General features: G+C 39.8%; 3 protein-coding genes across 3 annotated transcripts in view; 2 read left to right on the top strand and 1 right to left on the bottom strand.

The window, feature by feature from the left end:
* Positions 1-1,961: 1,961 nt before the first annotated feature.
* On the top strand, positions 1,962-8,979 carry GCHFR (GTP cyclohydrolase I feedback regulator). Its single transcript, XM_026710109.2, has 3 exons — positions 1,962-2,235; positions 6,313-6,407; positions 8,197-8,979. The coding sequence occupies exons 1-3, from the start codon at positions 2,200-2,202 to the stop codon at positions 8,375-8,377; spliced, it is 312 nt and encodes a 103-aa protein (XP_026565894.1). The 5' UTR covers positions 1,962-2,199; the 3' UTR covers positions 8,378-8,979.
* An 843-nt stretch (positions 8,980-9,822) lies between these two features.
* DNAJC17 (DnaJ heat shock protein family (Hsp40) member C17) overlaps positions 9,823-24,821 on the bottom strand; it is a 35,147-nt gene continuing 20,148 nt past the window's right edge. Inside the window, exon 11 of the mRNA XM_026710084.2 lies at positions 9,823-10,018. Coding sequence (XP_026565869.1) covers positions 9,896-10,018 — 123 coding nt within the window. The 3' untranslated portion in view covers positions 9,823-9,895. The remainder of the gene's footprint in view (positions 10,019-24,821) is intronic.
* Positions 18,950-23,990, top strand: C1H15orf62 (chromosome 1 C15orf62 homolog). The gene is made up of 2 exons (XM_026710096.2): positions 18,950-19,085; positions 23,336-23,990. The coding sequence occupies exon 2, from the start codon at positions 23,428-23,430 to the stop codon at positions 23,953-23,955; it is 528 nt and encodes a 175-aa protein (XP_026565881.1). The 5' UTR covers positions 18,950-19,085; positions 23,336-23,427; the 3' UTR covers positions 23,956-23,990.

Here is a 24,821-nt window from a genome sequence, read left to right as displayed (position 1 = left end):
TATCCATTGTAGTCTCTTATCATACGCCATCACAAAGCCAGGGTATCATGAACAAGAAGGCAGACTCAGTTAAGGATTATTTCCTCTAAACTGATGTAACACTGCAAAATTATTTCCTCTAAACTAACAATGTCCAAAATTATTTCCTCTAAACCGATGTAACACTGTCCTTCTGCAATGACATTAAACAAAGTTAGCTTCTACAACAAAAAATAATGACAATATCAGGAAGAAGCCAAATCAAAAGATGACACTAAGCACCCACTGACAGTCTTCATTCATTAATGGGAAGGGTGTGTTTTTGAGGACTCCTGGCAACTACCTGAACTAGTTCCTGCAGTTTTCTTGGCAAGATTTTGGAAGTGATTTGCTACGGCCTTTCCTAGAACTGAGAGAAAGTCACCCAGATGGTAACTAGAACTCAGTCTCCAGGTTTCTAGCCTGATGCCTTAACCATTATATCAAATTGGCTCTCTGAATCAATAGAAGGCTCAGAGTATTTAATATTGCAATTCACCTCCATCTGGGGAAAAAAAACATTGTTTGATCTTTGATTAAGTGCTGTCAAGGTGTAAACAGGATGACCTATCTTCATCCTGGCCTTTTAGGTCTCTTATTTGTCATTCATTGCTTCTGTAATCAAGCTCATCCAGTTTGCTGTTCATTATCCCCTTTTATTTCATTCCACCTTTTCCAGCATTATAGATTTCTTTTTTATTTGATATATTTTGCTTGTATTATTTGTCATCTCAAGATAGCATACATACTTTATACTCCCATATTTTATTTTCCCCGCAACAACTCCATGGCTGAGATTGTAACTGGCTCAAAGTTACCCTGCTGGCTTTTATATATAAGAGAGGATTAGAACTCACAGTCTCCTAGCTTCTAATCCTTTCTTTCAGACTTGGTTCCTTACATTGTATGTCCACAACATAATCTCTAAGACTCATTTGACTTTAGTTCTTATCACAGGCACATTTCTTTGCAATAGTACAGAAGACCTTTATAATTTTCTTCTGGGATTTTTTTTCTACTTCAATCTAATTTACAGGGCTTATTATTTGTGCTGATCTCCCATCCAAATATAACCAGGTATTCTCCTTCTTAGTTTTTAGAGGTCAGCCAACACCAACTAAGTGCTACCACCTGGGTAGGGGCATAGAAGTGTTTGTAAAGATATGAGAGAAATGGAAACAAATGATGAAAGCAAAGCTACAAGTTCCACTCTGGTCCATGCATCATGATGTTGCATGGACCAGAATATTGAATGGACCAGCATGAAGAGAGTGAAGCTTACAGTGAAACAGCATGATCCCGTTTTTATTAATTTAACTAAAATGTAGGATCAAGCTTGACTCTGCCTTCCATCCTTCCAAGGTGGATAAAATGAGGACCAGATTGTTGGGAGAAATACACTGACTTCGTAAACCACTTAGAGAGGGCTGTAAAAACACTATGAAGCTATTGCTATTGTAAGTGCTATTGCTATCCTACAAGATGCCTCTATCTGCTTTTATACCACTGAATTTTTCCCCAGCCCCCAAATTTGGTATGTATCTGCCACGTTTCTCAGAATCAGGTATTACTCATATCATAATTAGGATTGTAAAATGAGATGCATAAATCCTTTTAATTACAATCACTTGGAAATAGATGCAGTAAGCATTCAGGAACATAATCTGTTAGGTACTGAAGTGCATAATGATGGTAAACAAATTTGATAGGGTGCTATAAAAAGGTGCTATAAAATAATATAAATGCAAGTAATATCCACCCATCCCTTTACAAACATTATGTGGATGTTCACAGAAAGATGAATAACATGCAGAAATGCAGATAATAAATATTTATTTGCTGATCCCCTGTCGAAGCGTTCCTTGTTCTGGTAAGTCAGCTCTACAAACAGTGGAAAAAGAGACGGTTGGTTACTGTACATCTTGGCGCAGTCTTTTCTGGCCGCAGTTCAGCATTCCCACAAACTAAAGCAGCCTCACCTGCGCCCAGCCGAAAAGCTTACCTTACGGCCAACAGTCCCATGCCGGCCCCGCCCTTAGGTAGCTCGCTCTTCGATTGGCGGTGCCGGAGGAGGGCGTTAACCTGGTTAGGCAGGATGTCACGTGTGGGACTGGACTGGCAAAACAATCTTCTGGAGCTGCAGCGGGCACCTTCAACATCCTGTTGGGCGCTGAAAGGACCATGCCGTACGTTCTCATCAGCACTCAGATCCGCATGGTGAGCAATTCGAGGCTGGGGCTGCCAAGTGCGGGGAGAAAAAAGAGCGCAAGAGATCAAGCTTGCAGTTATTTTTGGAATGTTGAACTTTTGCTGATTGGCTCCCCCCGCCTCCCTCCCTATCGAGAAACCCAGTGTATGTGTGTGTAGGAAAAGATATCCAGACGGGGTGGAAGCTGATATGTTTATTTGGGCAAAAGAATGAAAGAATTCATTGATTTCTGGAAATATTCACCTGGCTGAAATATATGGGCACCCGCTTCTTTCCTTGATCACATGAATGCAGATATGTTTTGATACATGTTGGTCTAACCCCCTTCATGCCTCGTTTAGTACTAGAGATTTTGGGGATGATGAAATATCTGAAGACACTTTGTATAGTCTGCATGCAATTCTACAGCTGGATATTGTTTTGTTTTCTCAGTTGCCATTTGCTTGGTTGTGCAGAGATATATGAATGCCACTCATAAGCAATAGATTCCTGATGCTGCTCCTTCTATGTTGGCAGGATCCACCTGCAACTGCTTCTAGAGCAATGCCTTTTCCAATGTGATGCCTTCTAGATATGTATAGACTACAACTTCCAGAAATGGAGTTGGCTGGGATTTTTGAAATATATTTCCAACACCTCTGGTGGGAATGAGTTTGGGAAAGATTGCTCTAGAAAGTGTCAGAGTTTGCAACTTCTAATTTGCTTGATCTCTTGCAAGAAAAATGATCAAAAGTCGCTGGGCATTTTACGCAGTGCTTATGTGTTTTGGGGTATGTTTTTGTGGCTCACAGACCATGAAATCATGGATCTGACTGGATTATGACACAATTATGTGACAATACATTTGTTAGATTTGCCATTGCTGTGTGAACCTATCCATTTTTTGGGAACCAAGAATCTGATCATAGTGGAATTTACTTTTACGTACATTTTGGATGTGACTAGCCATGCTTATATAGATTATCTGATCAATACATAGAAAAAGCTGCAAGTCCAGAAATTTTAACTTTAGATGTTATTTTGTGGAAAGGGATACAGAGGCTGTGGAGACTCATTGTCCCATTCTTAGGGGAAAATTGCTAAGCTAAACAAAAGCCCTTTTTCTCCAGTGGATGCATGATATAGGTAATTACTTTTCAAATTTGGAAAATTTAAGATGTGTGGACTTCAGTTCCCACAATTCCCTAAGCATCCATAGGCATAAATCACGTCCCCTTCAGGAACCCTTTATTGCTTTTCAAAAGTATGCACAAAAACTGAATTTCTGTGGATTTTCAGCAAGCTAGCAACCAGTGAAGGGAGCAAGTGAAATAGATGCATTAAGTTTCCTCTTCATCTCCATCTGACACTATCTCCTTTTTTCTGGCAATAGGCTGAATGTTGAACTATTATATTTACATCCACTGCCACTCTCAGCTACTGAAAATATTTTTTTTCAAAGAAGATGGTGCTCCCAATTGCAAAAAGTCCTTCCCTTGCTATAGAGGGATCTGTGCCAGCCTATCTTGAACATTGGTTTGAAATGTATGTTTAGAAAAGAACAAAAGCCAGAAAAAAAACACCAAATTAGTTCAAAAAGATTAATGGAAAACATTCCATGCTGTCTCATGTTCAGCCTGTAGGGGGAGCAATAACAATGTGTAATTATATGTATCTGTGTAGAGTCTTGCACACAAATAGCTAGACTTAGAATAACTTTGTCACTTGAAATGTACATTAATTAGCATACATTAAAATGAAATTTCATTTCATACAGGTCTCGAAGGGTCACCACCACCAATATACACTACATAAACATGACAAAAATATAAATAAATAAAAATTATGCATATACCCACATATATTATATGACACATAGCTCTAAATAGGTAAAAGTGACTACCGTATTGTTGCTAACCTTTTGCCAATGATTTTACTTTGATTTTATGTAAAGGAAAAATCATTCCTTGTGTCCTAAAAGTGAAGTCTTCTCTTTCAGAAATAAAAATAACTCTTTTAAAAAGGTGGGCTGTCAAGTGCCTGAATTTGGATCATGTGACTACAAGGGTACTGCAAGAGCCATAACCTCAAAGACTGGTCATAACTACCGTTTGTTTAGTACCATTTAGTACCTTTTGGTTCTGTGGGAAAATGACCTAAAATTGTATCATGAAAATTTGACGGCAAACATGTTGGTTTTTATGGGTATGGTTTTTATGTTGATTTGAGTTGCATTGGTTTGCTTTTTCAATGTTATATGAACTTTGAATGAAAAAGCTAAATTTTAATGCTTGTGATGTTGACATCATAAAGTGTACCTAATTTTGATAGAATATTTTGTTTCTTCTCTACTTTCAATACTTCATCTAAGTAATAGAATGTCAGTAATTTTTAATTATTTTATATAGAGGCACAATGGCTCAGTGTTGTAAAGATCTGGAGATGGTCTTTCCTCCAATGATTCAAGTCCTAGCACTGCGTAGTGCAGTGAGCTTCCCTCACTGGCTTCAGCTTCTGCCAATCTAACAATTCAAAGCATGCTAATGCGTGTAGATAAATAGGTACCACTTTGATGGGAAAATAGTAATAGCACTTAGACTTATATATCATTTTACAGGGAATGCTGCTAGTCCCATCCCTTAGGGAGATACACCTGGTGGGACCCTGAAGAAGGGCCTTCTCCGTGGTGGCTTCCTCTTTCTGGAACATCATTCTTCCAGTGATTAGAATGCCCCCCACTCTAACACTCTTCCAGAAGACACTGAAGACCTGGTTATGCCAGCGGGCCTGGGGAACCCAGAGCTGGATGGAGCCTATTAAATGGCTCATGCGATCTGCTGTCGCCGGGGTGGGGCTGATTTTATTATATTAATTTATTTGATTATTTTTTATTAGTTTTATTGTTTTAAATGAGGTTTTATATTCTGTAAGCTGCCTTGAGTAGCCATGTGCAATATAAATTCAATAAGTAAATACAGTGCTTTACAGCCCTCTCTAAACAGTTTACAGAGTCAGTATATTGCCCCCAATAATCTGCGTCCTCATTTTACCGACCTCAGAGGGAAGGATGGAAGGATGGAACACTAAATCAATCTTGATCAAATAATGGTGTTTCATGCAGTTGTATGAATCCAGCCAGTACCGGACCTTCCCCAATGCAAGTCCCCAATGCAAGGTGACATCAATGGAGGGAGAAACACCAGATGTCACTGCAGAATGCTGTTGAACCTTTCCGAGTGTGGAACTAGTCCACCCCTGTGGTTCACTCTAGATAGCATACAAATATGAACTGAACCAGACTAGCACTTGTCAGCAGGCAAACAATTATTTTGTATTAACGCTATAGTTTAACATTGCCACATGTAAATAAATAAAATTTTATTTTATATAAACATCACTATATTGAAATAATACAATGGAATAATATGTCTTAAACTTAAAAGGTAATGGATCCACTGCACACACATGCTAGTCGTTTCCAGCTCTAGGGGGCGTTGCTCCTCCATTATAAAGCCGAAGAGCTAGCGCTGTCTGAAGACATCTCTGTGGTCATGTGGCCGGCATGACTAAATGCTGAAGGCGCACGGAACACTATTACCTTCCCACCAAAGTGGTCCTTATTTTTCTACTTGCATTTTTACATGCTTTCAAAATGCTAGGTTGGCAGAATCTGGGACAAGTAACGGGAGCTCACTCTGTTATGTGGCACTAGGGATTTGAACCACCGAACTGCCAACCTTTCCGATCAACAACCTCAGCATCTTAGCCACTGAGCCACCGCGTCCCTAATATATAAGTCTTATATAATATAATATATAATATTAATATGTCTTACAACAACACAATAAAAAGAAAAAAATGCATTGTAGTAAATTTGGATATACTAATATAGGCAAGTATGCAAAGCTGAGTGGTAATATACCCATCTCAACGTGAGGACAAAAGTATAGTATTAAAGGTTTTCATAAAGTATCTTGAACTGTGGTTTCTGCCAAGTATCATTATCATCTGGCGTTCAAGTTTTGCAAATGGATAAGAGGTATAATGAAATAATGGGATGGTGCTAATATTGTTTTCAATACAGAAGTGGCCATTTCTCTCTGCAGGAAGTTGGACCTACAATGGTTGGTGATGAACATTCAGATGTAAACTTGATGAACTATCTAGGGGCCATTAAAAGAAACATGTTGGGAAATCATTTGTAAGTATTCCTCTTTTTGCTTCTTACTTACATCACTGTTTGTCAATGAGTAATTTTGACAACACGAGAGCGTTCCCAAATCTGGTGCCCAGTTGGGTGGAAACCTTTTATTAACAAACTATATATTCTTAGTCATCACTTTTCTGTCATCTTTATTCCTTTGCTCTGGAAAATTGTGTGCATTCTTCAGGAGGGATGGATAATTCTGATGCATCTAAAACATTTCTTGAGCTTTTCATTCATCATTTAAATTAAAGCCCTAATACTGGAATCCTATTTACTCTAATGATATATCACAGAAAATTTCATCCAGGTGCAGTGACCAAGCAATTTTCCTTCAGTTCTTTTCTTGCTTCAACCCCCATCATTACCCCAAATTGGGCCTGTCTTCCAGCCTAATATGTTGGCCTCCCGCCAATTGTATGCCATCTGTTTTCTCTATGTTTATGCAACTTTAGAGTTTGAAATGCAAAATGTTATCCTTTCAGACACCATAAATAAATGTGAATATAGATATGCATCTTTTAAAGTTACAATACAGTTGTTTTGGCTTAAGACATCATAAATAAAATGTGGTGAAGAAATCACAGGCCGATTTACTTATGTAATTTTTAATTTATTTAACATGTGGCAAAGCATGCAATTGTATAAGTCATTCTAAGCTTTTCATCATGTTGATGTTTGCATCCTTTGACTTTCCATTGTTAGTGATTTCAGAGCTTTTACATGCAAGCAAGCTTAAAAGCTTAAGTGTGAAGTTGATGTGCAAATGGTGATAGGTCTTACTTTGAAGATGACTCTATTTGGAAGATTGTCAGATGAGTATCTCTTTGAGGGTATCTGCTCTTTGAAGGGTTATGCAGGCCAGTCGGGAAGGGCAAAGTGCCATGAATATATCCCTGGATAGCAGTTTAAGTAGGCCCATGGGATTTTTCCTGCTACTGGGGCAAAATAGGTTCTATTTTAATATTACTTTTTTTAATTTATTTATCTAATTTAGAAACTGCCTATCTCCCACACAGAGGGACTCTGGGCAATGGGAAAATAAAATATTAAAATTATAAAAACTTTATATAAAAATTATAGAAGAGGCAAAGATACAGATACAATGCTTTTTGTCATTCCCGCCCTTTCCTAATTTTCTGCTACTTGTTCTCCTTTCCCTTCTTGCTTTGCAGGGGTGACTACCTCCTTTTTCACATAAATAACCAGAAGAGGAGGAAAAATGAACAGAGTCTCAGGGGAACCTAACATTGTGGCTGCAAACTCTGCATTTTAAAAATACTAGCCAGAAGGGTCAGTTCAAATAGAAGTACAAATCCAATAGAGCCCTGTAAAGTATAAAAGCAGATCGCGGTAGAGCTGTATTTGTAACAATGCCATAACATTTGAACTGTAATAAATAATAATATAATCTGTTGATGACTAATTTGTTTATTGGTACCAAGTGTATAAAACTGGGAAAAACTTTTAATTCTCCAGGAATCTTCGTAAGGGTTTGTGAATAAAGCTGTTGCTGGGCTACATTGCTACTTTTCAAAACTTGAGTGTAGATCTTGTATTCCCCCAAGCTTTCAGAAATGTAAGGCAGCAAAGACCCAGAAGATTAACCTTAAACTTTGATCATGGTATTAAATTTCTGTTTAGCTTCCTTTCAGTTTACTTTCTAGTTTTACAACTTTGTTCTTAGAACTGCAACATTCAATTTATGTTCTCATCAATATGGACACAAATTATTTAAAATTGTTTTTTAAAAAAATCTTTCCATTTTTTTATGTCTTTACAACAGCTGGGAATATTATGTGAATGATGCTCCACGGATCGTCTTGGACAAGCTGGAGAAGTATGGTTATCGAGTGATCAGCATGACAGGAGTGGGGCAGACACTGGTGTGGTGTCTTCACAAAGAAATGACAGAGAATTGTGCTTTTCTTCCTTCCCAGAACACTGCTGTAAACCACCCAGCATAAGCTTGAAATGGCATTGCTCATCTTCAGGCATTGTAAAGTGACTTGATCAAAACCTGGCTTTAAAATCATAAGCACCACTACATCATTACGAAAAGCATCATTCTAAGAAGCTTCACAGCTCTTTGCCTGGAACTTTCCTAAAGAGATGCCATTATTTCAGATGCCAATCTGAAACTGGCAGTATTAACTTCTTATCTCCACTTTATTAACGATGACAACTTGGCATTAAATCCATTAAATCAGTAACAGTCTCAGGTTAGATTAGGTGTGACATACCAGAGAAGAATGCTCATGCACAAAACGGCTGTCAATATTGATAGGGACATTGTTACCATACAAATTTACCTCTATAAATTACATGATGTGCTTAAAGTATATTAGTGTCCCCATTCAAGAGTGTGACTCGAATCTCGAGATTGTGATATGTGGTTTTTCTATTATCTCTAGGTATGTCTTAAAATAGTACAGAAAATATTTAAATAGTTCCGTATAGTTTTTAATTGTACCAATTTGCCTTTTCATCGTTAGGATGATTTACACTCTGTCTGCTGAAAACCATTCGTAAGTAGCTCATAAAATAGTAAAAAAAATAGTAAAATCAATTTAACGTATCTCAAATTGTTTGTTATCAGGCAGTTTTAAAATGCCACAAAAACCTGTAACATACCAATTGACAATCTTGAACAAAAAAGTCTGAAGTGATGAGTATCCCAAAGGGGACACTTGTATACTGGCAGGTAATGGGACTAATAATACACTGATCTACTGCAGCAATTCTCCCTCATTCAAGGAGCTGTGTTAGTTTCACCTTGTTTTGTTGCTGAACTGGAAGTGCCAAATAATTAATCATCTTTGGAACAATTTATTTTGGTTTAGATTGCACTGTCAATACTGGGATAGGTGGTTCAGTTTCCTTGTGATGTAGGTGGCTATGAATGACCACCAGTGATATTTAGAGTCCTAGATAAGAATTGAGAAAATGGGTGAGATCACAATATAGCCATGAAATTGAGCTTGTAACCAGCTTTCAACCAAATGAATTTCACAGATTTATTAGAAAGATAAAAATAAGGTAACTATAGACCTCTTTCAAATAAAAGGGTATGTTACATCTAACAAATATGTGGATTTATAAAGAATATGTTAGAGAGAAGAGCACGGTGATCCTTTAAAGTCAGATTTGCCATGAGTTGCGATCAGTAGAAAACATTTTCTATCCTAGGAAATATGCTGTAGAGCTCATATTGGTTCAATGAATCGGGAAACGTGATCAACAAGAAAGGATATGGTTTTCCAAAAGGCAGATTTGCCACTGCTGTATACATTCCACATGTCAGAGTAATTTAAGTCATACACGGAAATACTTGAAATAGATTTTCACTTTATAGATCCCCTTAATTGGGGTCATCAGTTATTCTTCCAAGAAATCTACTGTAGTTTTGAAGTTTTTCCTTCAATAGTTTTTATTGATTTAAGAATTATAAGCAAAAATGCATGATAATGCCATTTCCCCTTCTACTATGTACAAGACTCTTCTTCATCTTCCTGTTTCATCTTTTCAATTAGCTTCTGCCTCTCAGAAGCTTGCCGCATGCGCATCATCACAAGGCTTTCGTAATCCCTCTCAGAAACCACTGAATCCTGTGGAAAGAAAGGACTGCAAGTCAGTTACAGAAGCTCCGTTAGGTCTTTGATACATAATTATGTTATTCTGGATGAACTATTGAAAGCATCACCATCACCACACAAAAGGACCTGTCAAATGTCTATATAAGTACAGAATTTACAGTTAGCACAAGATATATTACTAATTACTGTATACTGGCAATTTAATTGGCTCTCAGAAAGTAATATTCTTGACATTTTCAGCTGAGCTTAGATTTTAAAATTACTCTTTACAAACAAAACAAACTTTGCACAGTACATAGCATTATTCATCAGGCTGGAAAGTGCTAAAAATATCCCAATATACTTAGTCATCATACAACTTATTCAAAATTAAGTAGTTTAAGATCCCACACATTAAAATGTGGCTTAGAACAAATTATTATAGATTACGTTCTAAATATTCTATTTACAAGCTGTATTTCTTTTTAGAAAAGCTTGCAGTTGGTCCAAAGAACAGAAGTTTGTTAAAACGTATTTCTTGTATGTACAGTAGTCCTTGATCTACTACATTTCTTCAGAGACCATTTGAAGTTAAGCATTGAACAAATGGTGGCTATATAACCAGCCCTCAAGTGTTTTGCCATCCCAGAGCCTCCATGGTCATATGGGTGCTGGGTGACCTGGATGCCAAGCATCAACTGATCACCATTTGAAACCTTTCTTGCCAGCTTCCTCAGAAAGAGCTTCCCAACCCTGTGCTGCTCCTCTCGGACTTTATCCCTGACCTTCCCTCACCTACACAGCAGCTCTTGCCCACACCCTGATCCATGTGGTGATTCTCATGTACCTTGCCTGACTCATTCACTCTCCCTAGCACCTTACACCCACTTTCCCTGAGCAGCCTCTCTTGCACACCCCCTTGCTCCCTCCCCCACCTCGCTCCCTCCCCTGACCAGCCTGCTGCTTTGGAACTTGCAGAGTTCCCCACTAATTTTGGGTGTGGGAAGCTGGCAAGAAGTTACCTTGGCTAAAATGGGGGAATCGGTTAAAATCAGCCACTGAGACTGCAGGGATTGCTGTCACTAAGCGATGTAGTCACATCTTAGGACTGCATTGCTTGGCGATGGAAATTTCAGTCTCAATTGCCGTCATAAGTCAAGACCAACCTGTATGCCTGCCTCCCAAGTCTAAAAAGTTTTTGGAAAATTTCTGAGAGAGCTGTAGAAAAGAAACACCTGGCTGACAGGCTAATACAATACCAAACTATAGTCTAAAATTAGTGCTTCTCAAATGTTTGTAGCTTTTAAGGCGTGTGGACTTCACCTCCCAGAATTAATGTCCATAAATCTTAATACTGCTAAACTTGAAAAAGACAAAGAACCCATAGAAAAATTGGCAATTTGGGAATGGTAGGATGGGAGAGCCAAGGCTATATTCTGTTTGCTGTCACAGAAGATTTTGGCGGCACTCTAGTGTTATATAGCCAGTTTGGTCTAGTGGTTAGGACACCAGGTTAGACATCAGAGGTGAGTTTTAATCCTGCCTTAGGCATACAAACTGGCTGAGTGACTGGTCTCTCTCTCTCTCTCTCTCTCCAAACACACACACACACCCCTACCTCTCACAGGGTTGTGGTGGAAAAAAATAGGAGTAGGGACAGGTACGAAGTATGTGTGCCATCCTAAGTTATTTATAAAGACAATAATGGCGGGATGTAAATAAAATAAATACAAGGGAATGGAATCTGTTTCTTGGCAAACCTATACTTCATTTCACAAAATTAGGATACCAGGCACACCCTCATTAAGACGATAACCCTCGTCCTCCCCTAACAAAAATGAAAACAAGTTTGAATAATCTAATCTGCTCTAATCTCAAAAAAGGACTTTGGTTTTCGTTGTGGACTGGGTCTGGAGTGTGGTACAAAGTGCCATTGCACAAACAGAAAGGCTAAAAGAAACAAAATGCCAAAGTAAGTCTAATGTGGCTACCCAAAGCAATTTGCCTTAAAGCTCATATATGTATGTAAAATGCTGTGAGGTTGTATGCTTTAACCCTGCTAGCATTTTAAAAATGTCACGCTGGCATAAACGTATTACATTTAGGTTAACTTTCTTCTATGATGGAACACATTATCAAAGGAAATTGGATTGACAGATTAAATCATATATTTTTAGGATTAAGAAGATTAAGGCAGGAAGGCTAACATAACAGATATTAATAATGATTTAAATAATACTTTGCAAGCAGTAATTTTCTCAATATCAGATGCTATGCAAAACGCAGCAGTAAATGGCTATCACATATTGTCCAGAGGCATCTACCTGGCCTCTCTTGCAGACTGAACCTGACCTAAATCTTTAAAGATAGGTGAAGTGTTTTATTGTCTTATCATCTGCATATGCTACATAAGCGAAAGTATACATATATAGTGTTGTAAGATTTTTTAAAAATTATCTGGCCAATCAAATTAGTTAGAAAGCTCTATACAGAGAAACAATTGGGTTGTATCAGTTCCAAATTTAGTCACATAGCCTTGTAAGAACGTATTACTATAGAAACTATAAAGTGAAGAAGTCTGAGTAGACTTGTAGGCTTCTACATCTCTCAGTAATGGAATTATAAGTAGTTTCATTGAATATTAAATATGACTTAGGAAATTTTAATGCAGGAACATTATTTCCAAGATCGAAAGATATTGGTACAATTTATCTTGTCCTTGTTATCTAAAGAAGCAGTTATAACATTCATATAAAGGAGGTTGTCTTTATATGAATATTTATAACAGCCATTTTAGCTATGATAAATGAAAGTGATCTGATATTCGTTAAATTTAACGTACTGAATCCTCTGCTCCTAACAGCTTATTTAGAAACTGCATTAGCACTTCCTATTATACTGCAGTAACACGAAGTTCCTCCTGGCTCCAAGGAAATTAGACCTTTATACACAACACTACACTGCAGACACTCCTGATTTGACCTTGACTGTGTAGCACAGCAAGTTTGATACATAAGCAGGAACTGAAACAGACTTCAGAGCACCTCTACCCAAATATCATATCTATATCAATACTATATCATACTGACTCACATTAGGATGTCTGGAAAAATATTTTTTGCATAAGTTAATGAAGGCAAGAGTGATTACATGAACAGAAAAATAAATTAGAATTTATCTTCTTGATAGGTCAACAATGTTGACTCAAGTCTTATTTTGATTGATGTTGACAATAAAAGAAGGATAAAAGAATAACCTTTTAGGAAAATAAGCTAATATTCTTACGAAAAGGATAATATTAAAGAGCCATGTAACCAGAGGAAAGGAAATACTTGGAGAAATAGCTGGGAAATTGTTATAGAATCTACAAAAAAAAAAAAAAAAAGCTTTTTAATTCCACAAAGATAAGATCAAGTTCAATGGAGAAGTAAAAGTGTTAGACAAAACATGGGCAAAGTCAATTTAAACTATCTCAGGCCACCAATTTTTTCCGAACCATTTGCCGTGTTATTTTATGTAAGTTGCTAGCACTAGAATTCTATGTTTTATTGCACCATCCTCATTTCAATACAGGGGAGGAGAAGGGAGGAAGAGAGATTCTATTTGAAACCATATGTGTATTACATAAATCTCTTTTATTTGGGGCTTGGCCAACAGAACTAAATTTGCTAGATCCTTTTTTATTTCCTTATCTGTACCTTCCAGTAACACACCTGAAGAATAACAATCTGTGGTTCCAAAGAAGCTCTAGTTTCTCTTGAGGTAAAGTAACATGGGCTGATGCTTCAGAGTCATTCTCTCCATGCTGCATCGAGAGCCCAGGATGGGTTGACTCCTTCCTATGATGTCATAGCTGAGTCTGTACTAAGATATAAAAGCCAGCCCCCGGGAGAGACCCCAGCTTTTGACTCAGCTCCTTTCAGTCAGTTGCTGTGTCTCTGAAAGCGTTCTGTTAGATAGCAATCACCAGCGATCTTCAGTACTTGTTTCCTCTCTTCAAGCAGCTCCCAGGGATCTGGGCAGCTGCTCTTTCAGGAGAGCCCTACAACATTGGGAGCAGCGTCACAGAGCTCTGTGCAGGCAAGCTGGGCAGTGTCTGCAGACCTCCCCCACGCCTGCAGTTTGGACCGATGGTAAACACGATCGGCAAACTGATAAGAGCTCAAGCCAGCTGATCATGTAGCTGGTTGCTGTGTTTTTCCCTTACTGACTTCGCTCGGGGCTCTGTATAGCCTAAGGAGCGATTCTTCAATCTTGGAGCCTGTTTTCCTGTAGTCAGCGGCCATCTTGGATTCAAGCCTTCCACCACGAGGTGAGCGGCCATTTTGTAAGCCCAGGGGCCATTTATACCCTAAGGGGCTTAATAGAAAAATTTCTAAACAGCTTCTTTCCAATGCAAGAGCCTTTATTTTACAAATGGAGCAAGATAAGGCTCTGGCAGAGCTTTCCCCCCCAGTGGAACAGTCTCTTAAGCCCAATAGGAGAAAAAGACGTAGGCAATGCACCCAATCAGTCCAGAGGGAGGTGGCTGCAAAAATCAAAGCTAAGGCTCTAGCCCCTAAGAAGGCAACTCAGGCTGAATTGAGGGCAGAGAAGCGCAAACATGCAGCTCTAGAGAGGCAGTTCAACAGAACTATTCAACAGAAGGGAGTGCAACTACAGCATGTTTCAGGTGTTACTCGTGGGCCCCAACCAAGCCCTCCCGGGGAGGAGAAGTTATCTATGAGCCCTTCCATCCTCCAGAGCCCTGGTCTCCTGGGGCTCTTGCTGTACAGTCAGATCCTCAGGATTTAAGCAGATCTGGGCCTTATTTCCAACAGGCTTCTGTGCCCTATGCTCCTCCCCCAGGCCTCGAACCTCTCCTCAATCTAGGCCTGAAGCCACCTTCACTCCCACAGCAGCGGCCCCTCGGCCTTCTGCATCTACCTTTGAGCATAGACCAAGGGATATCCAAGATGTAGTCTCATCAGCCATTAGGCAGGGACTGGCTGAAGGCTTCAAGCAAATTCTTCAACCTCTGAAAAGGGTTCAGGCCCTTCTCCCTTCCCAATCTGTAAGTTCCTTGCCTCATCATCCTGATTTACACAGGCCTCAGGACCTCAGGGTCCATTCTTCTCTACCAGAATGGGAGGAGGTTGATGAGGAAGGAAGGCCTTCACCATCTGAACAGTTACTCTTCTCATTCAGAGTGTGAAGAGGGTGAGATTTTTGACCAAAATCTTTCAGAGGAAGAGGCTTCTCGCCCAGAGCAGACATCCTCTGCATTGGTCTTCAAACCTACTCTCTTCAGACCATTACTCAGCAAGGCCTTGGTCACTGCCAAGCTGTCGCCAGAAGAAGTGGCTCCCGAGCCACAAGGAAATCCCTCTAGCCAAGAGGATTTGCTCTTCTCCAAGCCTGTAGTGCATGCAGAGGTTTTGCCTTCTCCCATTTTGTTCCTGGACATGGTCAAGGAACAGTGCGCTTCTCCTTCGGCAGGTTCTCGCCCATCTTCTCTAGATAAGCGTTTCTACAATGTCAGCACAGCTCTGGACAATGCCCTGGAAGTGCCTTCTGTTGACATTCTGGTTCTGGCCTCGTTCTCGTTCTCGCACTCCCACGGAGCCAGAAGATATCCTGAAACCGGATGATAAACGTTCTGAACAGACCCTCAAGTGCAATCACCAGGCTGCTGCTTGGGCTGTTCGGGCTTCAACAACAGCATCCTTCTTCACCAGGGAATCCATACGGTGGCTGCAGAATACTCCAGAATAGATTGCCTGCTTCTGACCTTCGGTCTCACCAAGACCTTAATAAGATTATTGCAGCGGCGGAATTCACTGCGGATGCCACTCTCAATTCCGCCAAATTTGCATCCAAGGCCATGGCATCTTCTGTAGCAGCAAGAAGACTTTTATGGCTCCGAAACTGGCAGGTGGAGTCACGCCGAAAATGGAAGCTGGCTTCAGTTCCTTTTGCAGGCGATAAGCTTTTTGGTGATGCTCTGGAATCTTATCTCATAGAAGCCAGAGATAAACGTAAAATTCTCTCTTCCTCTGGGAAGAAAGCCGACTATCGACCTGCTCCTTATCACCCTCCTGCCTTCCGAGCGGAGACCTCATCTCGCTTCCCCTGCTCTCACAGGCCATACTCCCAATGCCAAGACCAACAGGCGGAAACATCTGGCAGGCAACAACCTTCTGCTGGTAAACGTCCCTTTTGGGGGGGAGGGGGTCTTTCGTTCCATCATTCTAAGTAATCCCTTGTTCTCCCCACCCATCGGAGGTCGCCTAGCCTTCTTTGCCTCCAAATGGGAGGAGTCAACAACGGACGCCTGGGTGCTCAGCACTATTAGGTCAGGGTTACAATTGGACTTCCTAACCCCACCCCCCAAATTTTTTTTGATCTGTCCTGTGTCTCGGGACATTTCCAGGCAAGCCCCCATGAATCAGGCCATTCAGCACCTTCTTGAAATCAGGGCTATTCAACCTGTTCCCCCATCTCAACGGGGACATGGGCTTTACTCTAGCCTGTTCATCGTTCCCAAAGCCTCAGGGGGGTGGCGAGCCATCCTTGATCTAAAATTTCTCAACCAATTTGTAAAATACAGGCGAATTAAAATGCAGACTCTGCATTCTATTTTAGAGAGCATTCGGGAGGGCGACCTCCTCTCTTCCATTGATCTCACTGAAGCTTACCTCGACATCCCAATTTGGCCTCATCACCGCCAGTTTCTCCGTTTCTGTTATCAGAATACCCATTACCAGTATCGAGCACTTCCCTTCGGCCTCTCATCGGCTCCAAGGGTCTTCACAAAGGTTCTGGCAGCATTGGTGACATCTCTGCGTTCTATTCCAGTGAGGATCCAATGCTACTTAGACGACATTTTGATTCTTTCGTCTTCCATCCTTGCGGCCCATCGGGATCTGCAAATTAGCCTGTCATGTCTCCAGATTTTCCATCAACACCAAAAAGAGCCAGCTCTCTCCTACAACCAAATTGCAACACTTGGGAGCAGTCATCGATACCATGTCGTGCCAGGTTTTCCTGTCCCCAGCTCGTGGAAAGAGCCTTGCAGAGATCATCAGCCAGATCCAGCAACATCAAATTGTCCCCCTGTCGCTGCTGTCCAAACTTCTGGGGAAGATGGTTTCCTGTATTGGCATCGTCCCGTGGGCTCGGCTCCACTCCCAAGCCCTCCAATGGTTCCTGCTTCCCTACCAACGAGCAGGAACCAGCCACTCATCCATCAAGGTCCCACTCCCGCCACAAATGCGAAGATCTCTCAATTGGTGGCATTCCCCATCTATCTGGAGGGGATTCCTCTTCAGGGACCCAGACAGGCTAGTGATAACCACCGATGCCAGCCTCCTGGGTTGGGGTTCCCATATGCAGGGCCAGATAGCTCAGGACGTTTGGTCCAGATCAGAACAGACCCTTCCCATAAATTGGCTAGAACTCAGAGCTATTTTTCTGGCTCTCAAGCATTTCAGGCAATCAGTGACCCGCTCTCATGTTCTAGTCCTTACGGACAACATGGCCGCAAAGACTCATGTCAACCGGCAAGGGGGGACGAGGTCCAAAGCCCTCATGAGAGAGGCCTGTTGGGTCCCTGAACAGGAATCCCCTCCAGATAGCCTGTCTGGGTCCCTGAACAGGAATCCCCTCCGGATACATGGGGAATGCCACCAGTTGAGAGATCTCCGGATCTGTGGCAGGAGTGGGGCTTCCAACCTGCACCCTCCGGTGGTTCACAGGTATCCTTCCTGGGACCTTCATTTGGTCCTTAATGCCCTTACAAAGCACCCCTTTGAACCCCTTAGAACAGTGTCTCTCCGTTTCCTGACTCTGAAGGTAGTGTTCCTTGTTGCCATGACTTCTGCTCTTTCCATCGGACAGGACCTTTGTTCCTTTCATGATGATAGGGTTGTTCTTCGTCTGGACCCCTCATTTATTCCGAAGGCTAACACCTGGTTTCACAGGTCCCAGGACATTGTTTTGCCTGACTTCTGTCCTCCCCTGCACCATGACTTAGAGCAGCAGTGGCACACGCTAGACATAAGAAGGGCTCTTAGAATATACATTAAGCGCACTTCCTCCTTCAGGAAGTCGGAAGCCATGTTTGTTTCCTTTTTCCCTTCTCACTTGGGGTACAAGGCCTCTTCTTCTACTATTAGCAGGTGGGTCAGCTCTTGCATTGAGCAGGCCTACAAAGCTGCGGCCCTTCTGGTTCCCCGAGGTCTGACGGTGCACTCTACTAGAAGCACGGCCACTTCTGCTGCCTGTGCGACCCAAGCATCCTTGGAGGAGATTTGTCGTGCGGCCACGTGGACATCCCCGTCTCCTTTCATCAGACACTACCGTCTGGATGCTTTTGCCTTGGCGACTGCAGCCTTTGGCAGATGGGTGCTTCAACGAGTGGTTCCACAGTCGGTGTGATGAGCCAGATGAGGACCCACCCGTGGACATGCAAGCTTTGGTTTGTCCCATCCTGGGCTCTTGATGCAGCATGGAGGAAAATTGGCGTTGGTAGAAGTTACCATGAACGCTCTTTCTATCTATGCTGTGAGAGAGCCCAGCCCCTCCCTTGATTCATCTGGAGAGGGTAAGACATATTTCTGTATTTATTTTGGGCTTTCAGAGACACCTTTCAGTCTGTAAAGTATCTTCGCCAAAGCTGGGGTCTCTCCTGGAGGCTGGCTTTTATATCTTAGTACAGACTCAGCTATGATGTCATAGGAAGAAGTCAACCCATCCTGGGCTCTCTCGCAGCATAGATAGAAAGGGCATTCATGGTAACTTCTACCAACGCCCATACACACCTATTTCCTGCAACCTAGGCAATTAAGTAATAGTATAAATCCCAGTTTCTGATGTGACTGAGTCAGCAAGGGCTTGGCATAGAAAACACACAAAGGAATTACCACCCACAGAACATATGAGTGGCTGAGCAAGAAGTGAAAAGTAGGTGCTGAAGAAAAGGTGCTTGAAACAAAGGAATTTGAAAACATGCTATGATCTTTCAAAGACTGCCAAGGAATAAAACCACAATGTGCACTGAACTGGATGGGCTTCCTTCTGTATTCCCCACTTGGCTGCTTCTCTATTGGTTCATCTCACTGTAAGTATTAATTCTAAATTTTATTTTGTTTAAATAAAATAAAGCCATAATTACTTAATTTATAAATCCTTCTGGTATTTTTTGGTAATAGATGCCTCTCTCTCGGGGGGGCCATAGTGAACTTTTCACAGTAGGAAATTGGATACTTTTCATTATTGTGACAGTTCAACTCTGCGATCCAGGTGTAGTGTTCTACAAGTATTTAAACCTTCATTCAAATTCAATATATCAGCACAGTTTGGAAGCCAAGATACAGAACACCTTCCTACAGTAAAGATGGATAATGTAAGGATGGCAGGCTACAAATAAGAAACAATGGAAATTTCCATATCTTCCTTATCTGCCTAGCACCTATGCAATGGGCATCATCTGGTCAATGTGTGAATGAAGTTCTACACCACAGACTAAGAAGCAGAAAACGGGGAAGACAGCTTACTGAAAGGTTGATCAAATGGAGCAAGCCCAGGTTATGTATTAGTTCTTGACCCAAAAAGGAAATGTGAATAAATGTAAAAAGGCCTGATGAGAAGAACAAGGAAAGCTATTGCAAGTTTATGGAGCAACGAAAGAGGAAATAAGAACTGAATTGAGTGTGAGGAAGTGAAAAGAGAGGCAGACATTTACTGAAAGATGTGGAAGAGACTGTGGAAACAGGAATAACAGAGGAGGAGGCTTGGATGTAGAATGGGGGGGATATAATGTAATGAAACAGAAAGATGATGCAAAGTAATGCAATGGGGTATAGACTGGGGAATAAGTATAACAATGGGGTATAGACTGGGGAATAAGCTCACTCCCAAAGAATGCCATACTTTTTACCACTGCAGGTAGAATTTAAAACTATGATGTTTATCTGAAGTTTGTAACAGCTGGGCTAACTATAAATACCTAGCTAGATGGCAGCAGCTGGTCAATTAGAGTTGAACCTAGTTAATATTAGATGAGAGACCGTCAGATTGAATACGGCTGAACGGGAAAGTAGGAAAATATCCCAGAAGAAATTAATAGCATATCACTACTGTACTGTTGCTAAAAAAACTACGTGTGTGTGTGTGTGTGTGTGAGAGAGAGAGAGAGAGAGAGAGAGAGAGAGATTTAATGATGTTGGAGGTGGTCTCTGTTCCAGCAGTTCAAGTCCTAGCACTGCATTATGGGGAGAAATCCTGTCACTTGCCTCAGCTTCTACTCACCTAGGAGTTTGAAAGCATGTTCTATGCAAGTAGATAAATAGATACTACTTTAGTGGGGAGACAAGCTGGTGCTTAATGTAGGCCATCAGATTTCTACAGGCTTTGAACCTTTCTGGTTGCAACTCCATTTGTGAGGCGGCTCCAGTGGAGGGAGGGGCACCTTGGATGACCTGCAGAGCCGCTTGTCTTTCTGGTGTGAAGCCAGCTTGCCCTCCTATGGCGCATCTTGGGAAACGTGTGTGTACCACAACACAGTTACTAAACTGGCAGCCAAACTACTACTCCTGGCTAATGTAACAATACCATATCCTAATAATAATAAGTTTGATTTGAAAGCACCTCTATTGTACTTCTGTGAATTTGGACTTGGAATAAGCATTCAGGGATATTAAAAAAAAAGAATCTGGAATTTATTAATTGTAAATATTTTGTAGGTCTTGTACTGTGCTTAGGTATGTAAAGATGCATAATAAAAATACTAGTAATAAACTTTTAATTCCGAGATAAATTTCTGTTTAAGATGCAAAGCATTTTCTTACATTTGGGCTTTGATATCAGAAACTACACTTACTGACTTCCAGTTTGTTCCTCGTCGGAGTCGGTGCGAATCCGTGATTGTGCATGGTTTCGCCCGAGCTCACTTGCTGGAGGGTCCCGATCGGGACTGGAGCCACCCTGGTGGGGTGGTGAAGAAGGGGGAAATCGCCTGGAGGGTTGAGGGGAGCTGCAACTCCCCTCCCTGACAGGAAAATTCCTCCCAAAGGCAAGCTGCAGCATTGGTCCCAAAATGGCCACCACGAAGATGAAGAACACTCCGGGAAACTAAGTTTTGTGCTGGGGAGAGAAGTAGCGAGCAGAGTATGAACCAGGCAAAGGACATTGCTTTTAAGGTATCCCGGTATCAAATTAAAGGGCTATTTTGGAGGAAAGTGTGTGGAAGCAGCGACCAGAGAAAGTGAGAAAGAAATTGGTTTTTAAATTTGGATTTGATTATTCTATTGGACTAATTTGGTGGAGAAATTTAAAGGAAAATACATTAACACAACAAAGGATTAAAAATTAAACTGGACATATATTGAACTGTGGGCACTTACAGGGCATAACTAAATGCTGGAATTGAGTGTGTTGAAAAGAATAGCTAATGATTGAAATTAACAAACTTAATAAAAATATTATATTCAATTAAGAAAGTTAAAAAGAAAAAGACTCAAGAGCACCACCTGATGGTACAGAAAAACTTTAGTCCGTTTTAAAATGAGTGTCTGGTCTTTTAAAGAGTTTGGATCTTGGAACTTGAAAGAAAATAAAAGGAACTTTATTATTGTCATAGAACCACCTGGTAATTTGGGAAAGAGTTGGGAGGCCAATTAGAAGATTTGGAATAAAGACTTAAGAGTATGAATTGCTGAGAATAAACTCAAAAGATATTGGCTGAAATGAGATATTGGACTCTGGGATTGAATATATCTATTGAAGAGGATTTCAACTATTAAGGAAGAGGAAAGAAAAAGAAAAAAGGAGAATATATAATGGAGGAGCTACTTGTTGATATAAGACTGGACTCACAAGACATAAGATCGGATATGCAAGATACAAGGGACATGATAAAAATCAAACTTGAAATGTGTAATTATGTATTACAGAAATTAGAAATGGTGACTCAGCATACACAAGAACATAATAAACCAGAGGGGGAGGAGTTCTATAAAGAAGAAGCCAACTTAAAAGAACAAAACGAACAACAATTATTTAAGCAGGGAGGAAAAGGAATTAGAATTAAAAATTTGTGGTCTGATGGGATGATAAAAGGGAGAATGGTTCGTAAAATGGATAAAGAGACAATGGAAAAGCAGAAAAAGAAAGTGCAAAGGAAAAAATCAAAAGAGGGAGACAGAAAAGTTTAATAACTGGAATGAGAAAAGTGGGGGAATAAGAATGGGGAAAAAGGGAATTAAGAGAAAGGACCAGAAAATAAAGAGAAATAGGAAACAAACAAGGATGAAAAGAAGGTACATTGTTCAAAGAGTGAGAGATAATGGGTGAAATAAAAGAGATAAGGAAGGGGATTTCGCAAGATAATATGTTGGGATGTATAAGAATGTATTGAAAATAGTATTTTGTAATGTATGGATGATTCATAGAGAAAATATAATGCAGAATCTGAGAAAAATATATATATTTGTGTTTTATACTAGATAGGGAGATTGATATTAAGGAAGAACGAAGGTGGTTAACTCAAGTTATTAACTAGAGGGGACAACTATATTCACGGATAAGGATTGATAAAATGACAAATGTGACAGGAAAAATAATAATAATAACATGAGAAATGATAATAGAAAGGAGATGAGAATTTTAGATAACACTGTAAAATAAGATTTGAGAATATACTAAGAAAAATGGAAGGATATATATTAGGATTTGGAATTGAATAAATGAACATAGAATTAAGATAAGAATTTTAGATAATATTGTAAAATAAGATACGAGAACATTAATTGGGATTGGATAAGATAAGCTTAATATTTAATAATGACAAGGATGATGCAATATGAAATTAAATGAATAAAATGAATAGGTAACTATGGTCATATTTGTACTGAGATGTGAAACCTGGAACCACACTGCTTGCCAAATGAGAATTTTTCATTTCAAAAAAATAAAATGAAAACAGGGAGAAAATTGAATAATGGAATTATTAGGTATGTTTAATTGATATGGTGGTAGGCATTTGGAGAGAGTAAGGTTGAAAATAAATATTGAAGAAATATGAATTAATATGAATATAATGCAATGAGAGATGTATGATATATTGATACCACACTGTTAATGTATTGTTATATGTAGATTGAAATAAAAAAAATTGGGGGGAAAAAAACTACATTTACTCGGTATTCTTCTCAAAATCTTAGTTACTTGTAGGGTTGCAAAATTCTAGCCATGAGAATTATTGTGAAAGCTACTTTTGTGGCATTCCTTACATTCTTTTTTTTAAGAATGCATGCAAGTCCAACTTTGAATACACAGACCTGCTTGTTAATATCTCTTTTCTTCTTCTAGCAAACAAGAAAGAAGTTCTCTACTCCAGGAGCCTCAGTTTACCTGAAGACTACTGATTACTTAGCAAACATCACTTTACGACTTCTCTCAACATGGACACATGGAGGAGAGGATCTATTAGGTCCTCAGGTTTCTTTAAGCGGCTCTCATTCAGGAGGAACAAGAAATTGGGCAACAAGGCTATTATCTTGAACCAGAACAGCCAATCGTTAGACTCCAATGAACAGTATGACAAAAAGAGGTTCCTAAGAAATTTCAAAGAAAAGCCAGACTATTTTTCATGTCAAAGTGAACAAAATCTTACCACTAAAACACAACCACCTCCCAAACCACCTCGCTTATATCTGGACACTGCCAGCTGCCCCAATATAATAGACCACAGAGGATCTTCCTCTACAGATATCTCCTTTTTAAGCACTTCCTGTCATTTTCATAAGGCTACTAAAACACCAACCGATATATACAAAGCCCAAACCATGAACTCTGAAACTTTCTCCAGGAACAATAAACCTCCTTTTGATCCATCAGATCCCTTCCTTTCCTTCACACTAGATTTGGGACCCTCACTCCTGGATGATGTTTTACAAACACTCAGAAAACAGAATTCATTATTAAATTAGCTAGAATTCTCATTAAAACCAAAAGTTACTCATAATGACTGTTCTGATTAATGGACTAAGTTATTTTTGGTTCTTTTTAAAATAAATTTGTTCCCAAAGAAGTTTATGCCATCTCTTATAAGTTGATATTAAGTAAATTATGTTTTCTATCTCATTTTAATAAGCAGGCAATATACTTCCTATACTTAACCAATCAGAAATTCTAGACTATACTTGTATGTGTAAGAGGAAGATGGTTAGAGGAAGCTGTGTCATATGGAATACATGGATTTGTTTGGGTAAAATAATCTTAAAATATCTCAGAGCTCAACTGTTATACATAAGATTTTGATAGGACACAGAGGGCAAGAGTGCTGGTCTACCAATAATGAAATAGGAATTATAAAATATGAAGTTTATCTTCTTTTGTGCCAGTACAGAATTTTTCTAATTTCTTCCTTTCATTTGGGGGAACTGATTAGGGGAATTAATAACTGCATTTATGTCATACTATGAATATAAAATGGGAATGTATATGCTACTCTTTATTAAACCAATTTGCTTTATTTCCTTTGCACATTTTTCAATTTCCAGTGACCTGTATTCATCTAATAGGTAAACGGAAAAGCCTTAGTATATTACCCTTTCCAGCCTGGCATCTTCAAAAGTATTGTACTAGTTCCAATCACTTTGATCATTGCTGTGATGAAAACACACCTGAAAGATGTTGAATTTGGGAGGGGGGAAAGGCTACCCTATTTTATCAAGTAATGTATCTACTACTAACAATCATTTGCAAACATCATTGTGATTTATAGTCACATCAATTAAAAAAAACTGCGATGGGGAAACCATAGAGAGTAGCAAGGGACTTCATCCAAATTGGA

Source organism: Pseudonaja textilis, chromosome 1 (assembly GCF_049901715.1).
Source record: "Pseudonaja textilis isolate UNSWEBS1 chromosome 1, rPseTex1.2, whole genome shotgun sequence".
Classification (NCBI taxonomy): Eukaryota; Metazoa; Chordata; class Lepidosauria; order Squamata; family Elapidae; genus Pseudonaja; species Pseudonaja textilis.
The sequence above is the reverse complement of the archived record's forward strand: the minus strand, read 5'-3'. Positions and strand labels throughout refer to the sequence as shown.

What these genes read in the sequence shown, in the direction of transcription:
- GCHFR (XM_026710109.2), top strand. Translation starts at nt 2,200, where the DNA reads ATGCCGTACGTTCTCATCAGCACTCAGATCCGCATG. An exon ending in TCAGCACTCAGATCCGCATG is followed by an intron (nt 2,236 to 6,312) that starts GTGAGCAATTCG and finishes TTCTCTCTGCAG; the next exon opens with GAAGTTGGACCTACAATGGT. An exon ending in AACATGTTGGGAAATCATTT is followed by an intron (nt 6,408 to 8,196) that starts GTAAGTATTCCT and finishes TCTTTACAACAG; the next exon opens with CTGGGAATATTATGTGAATG.
- C1H15orf62 (XM_026710096.2), top strand. Translation starts at nt 23,428, where the DNA reads ATGGACACATGGAGGAGAGGATCTATTAGGTCCTCAGGTTTCTTTAAG.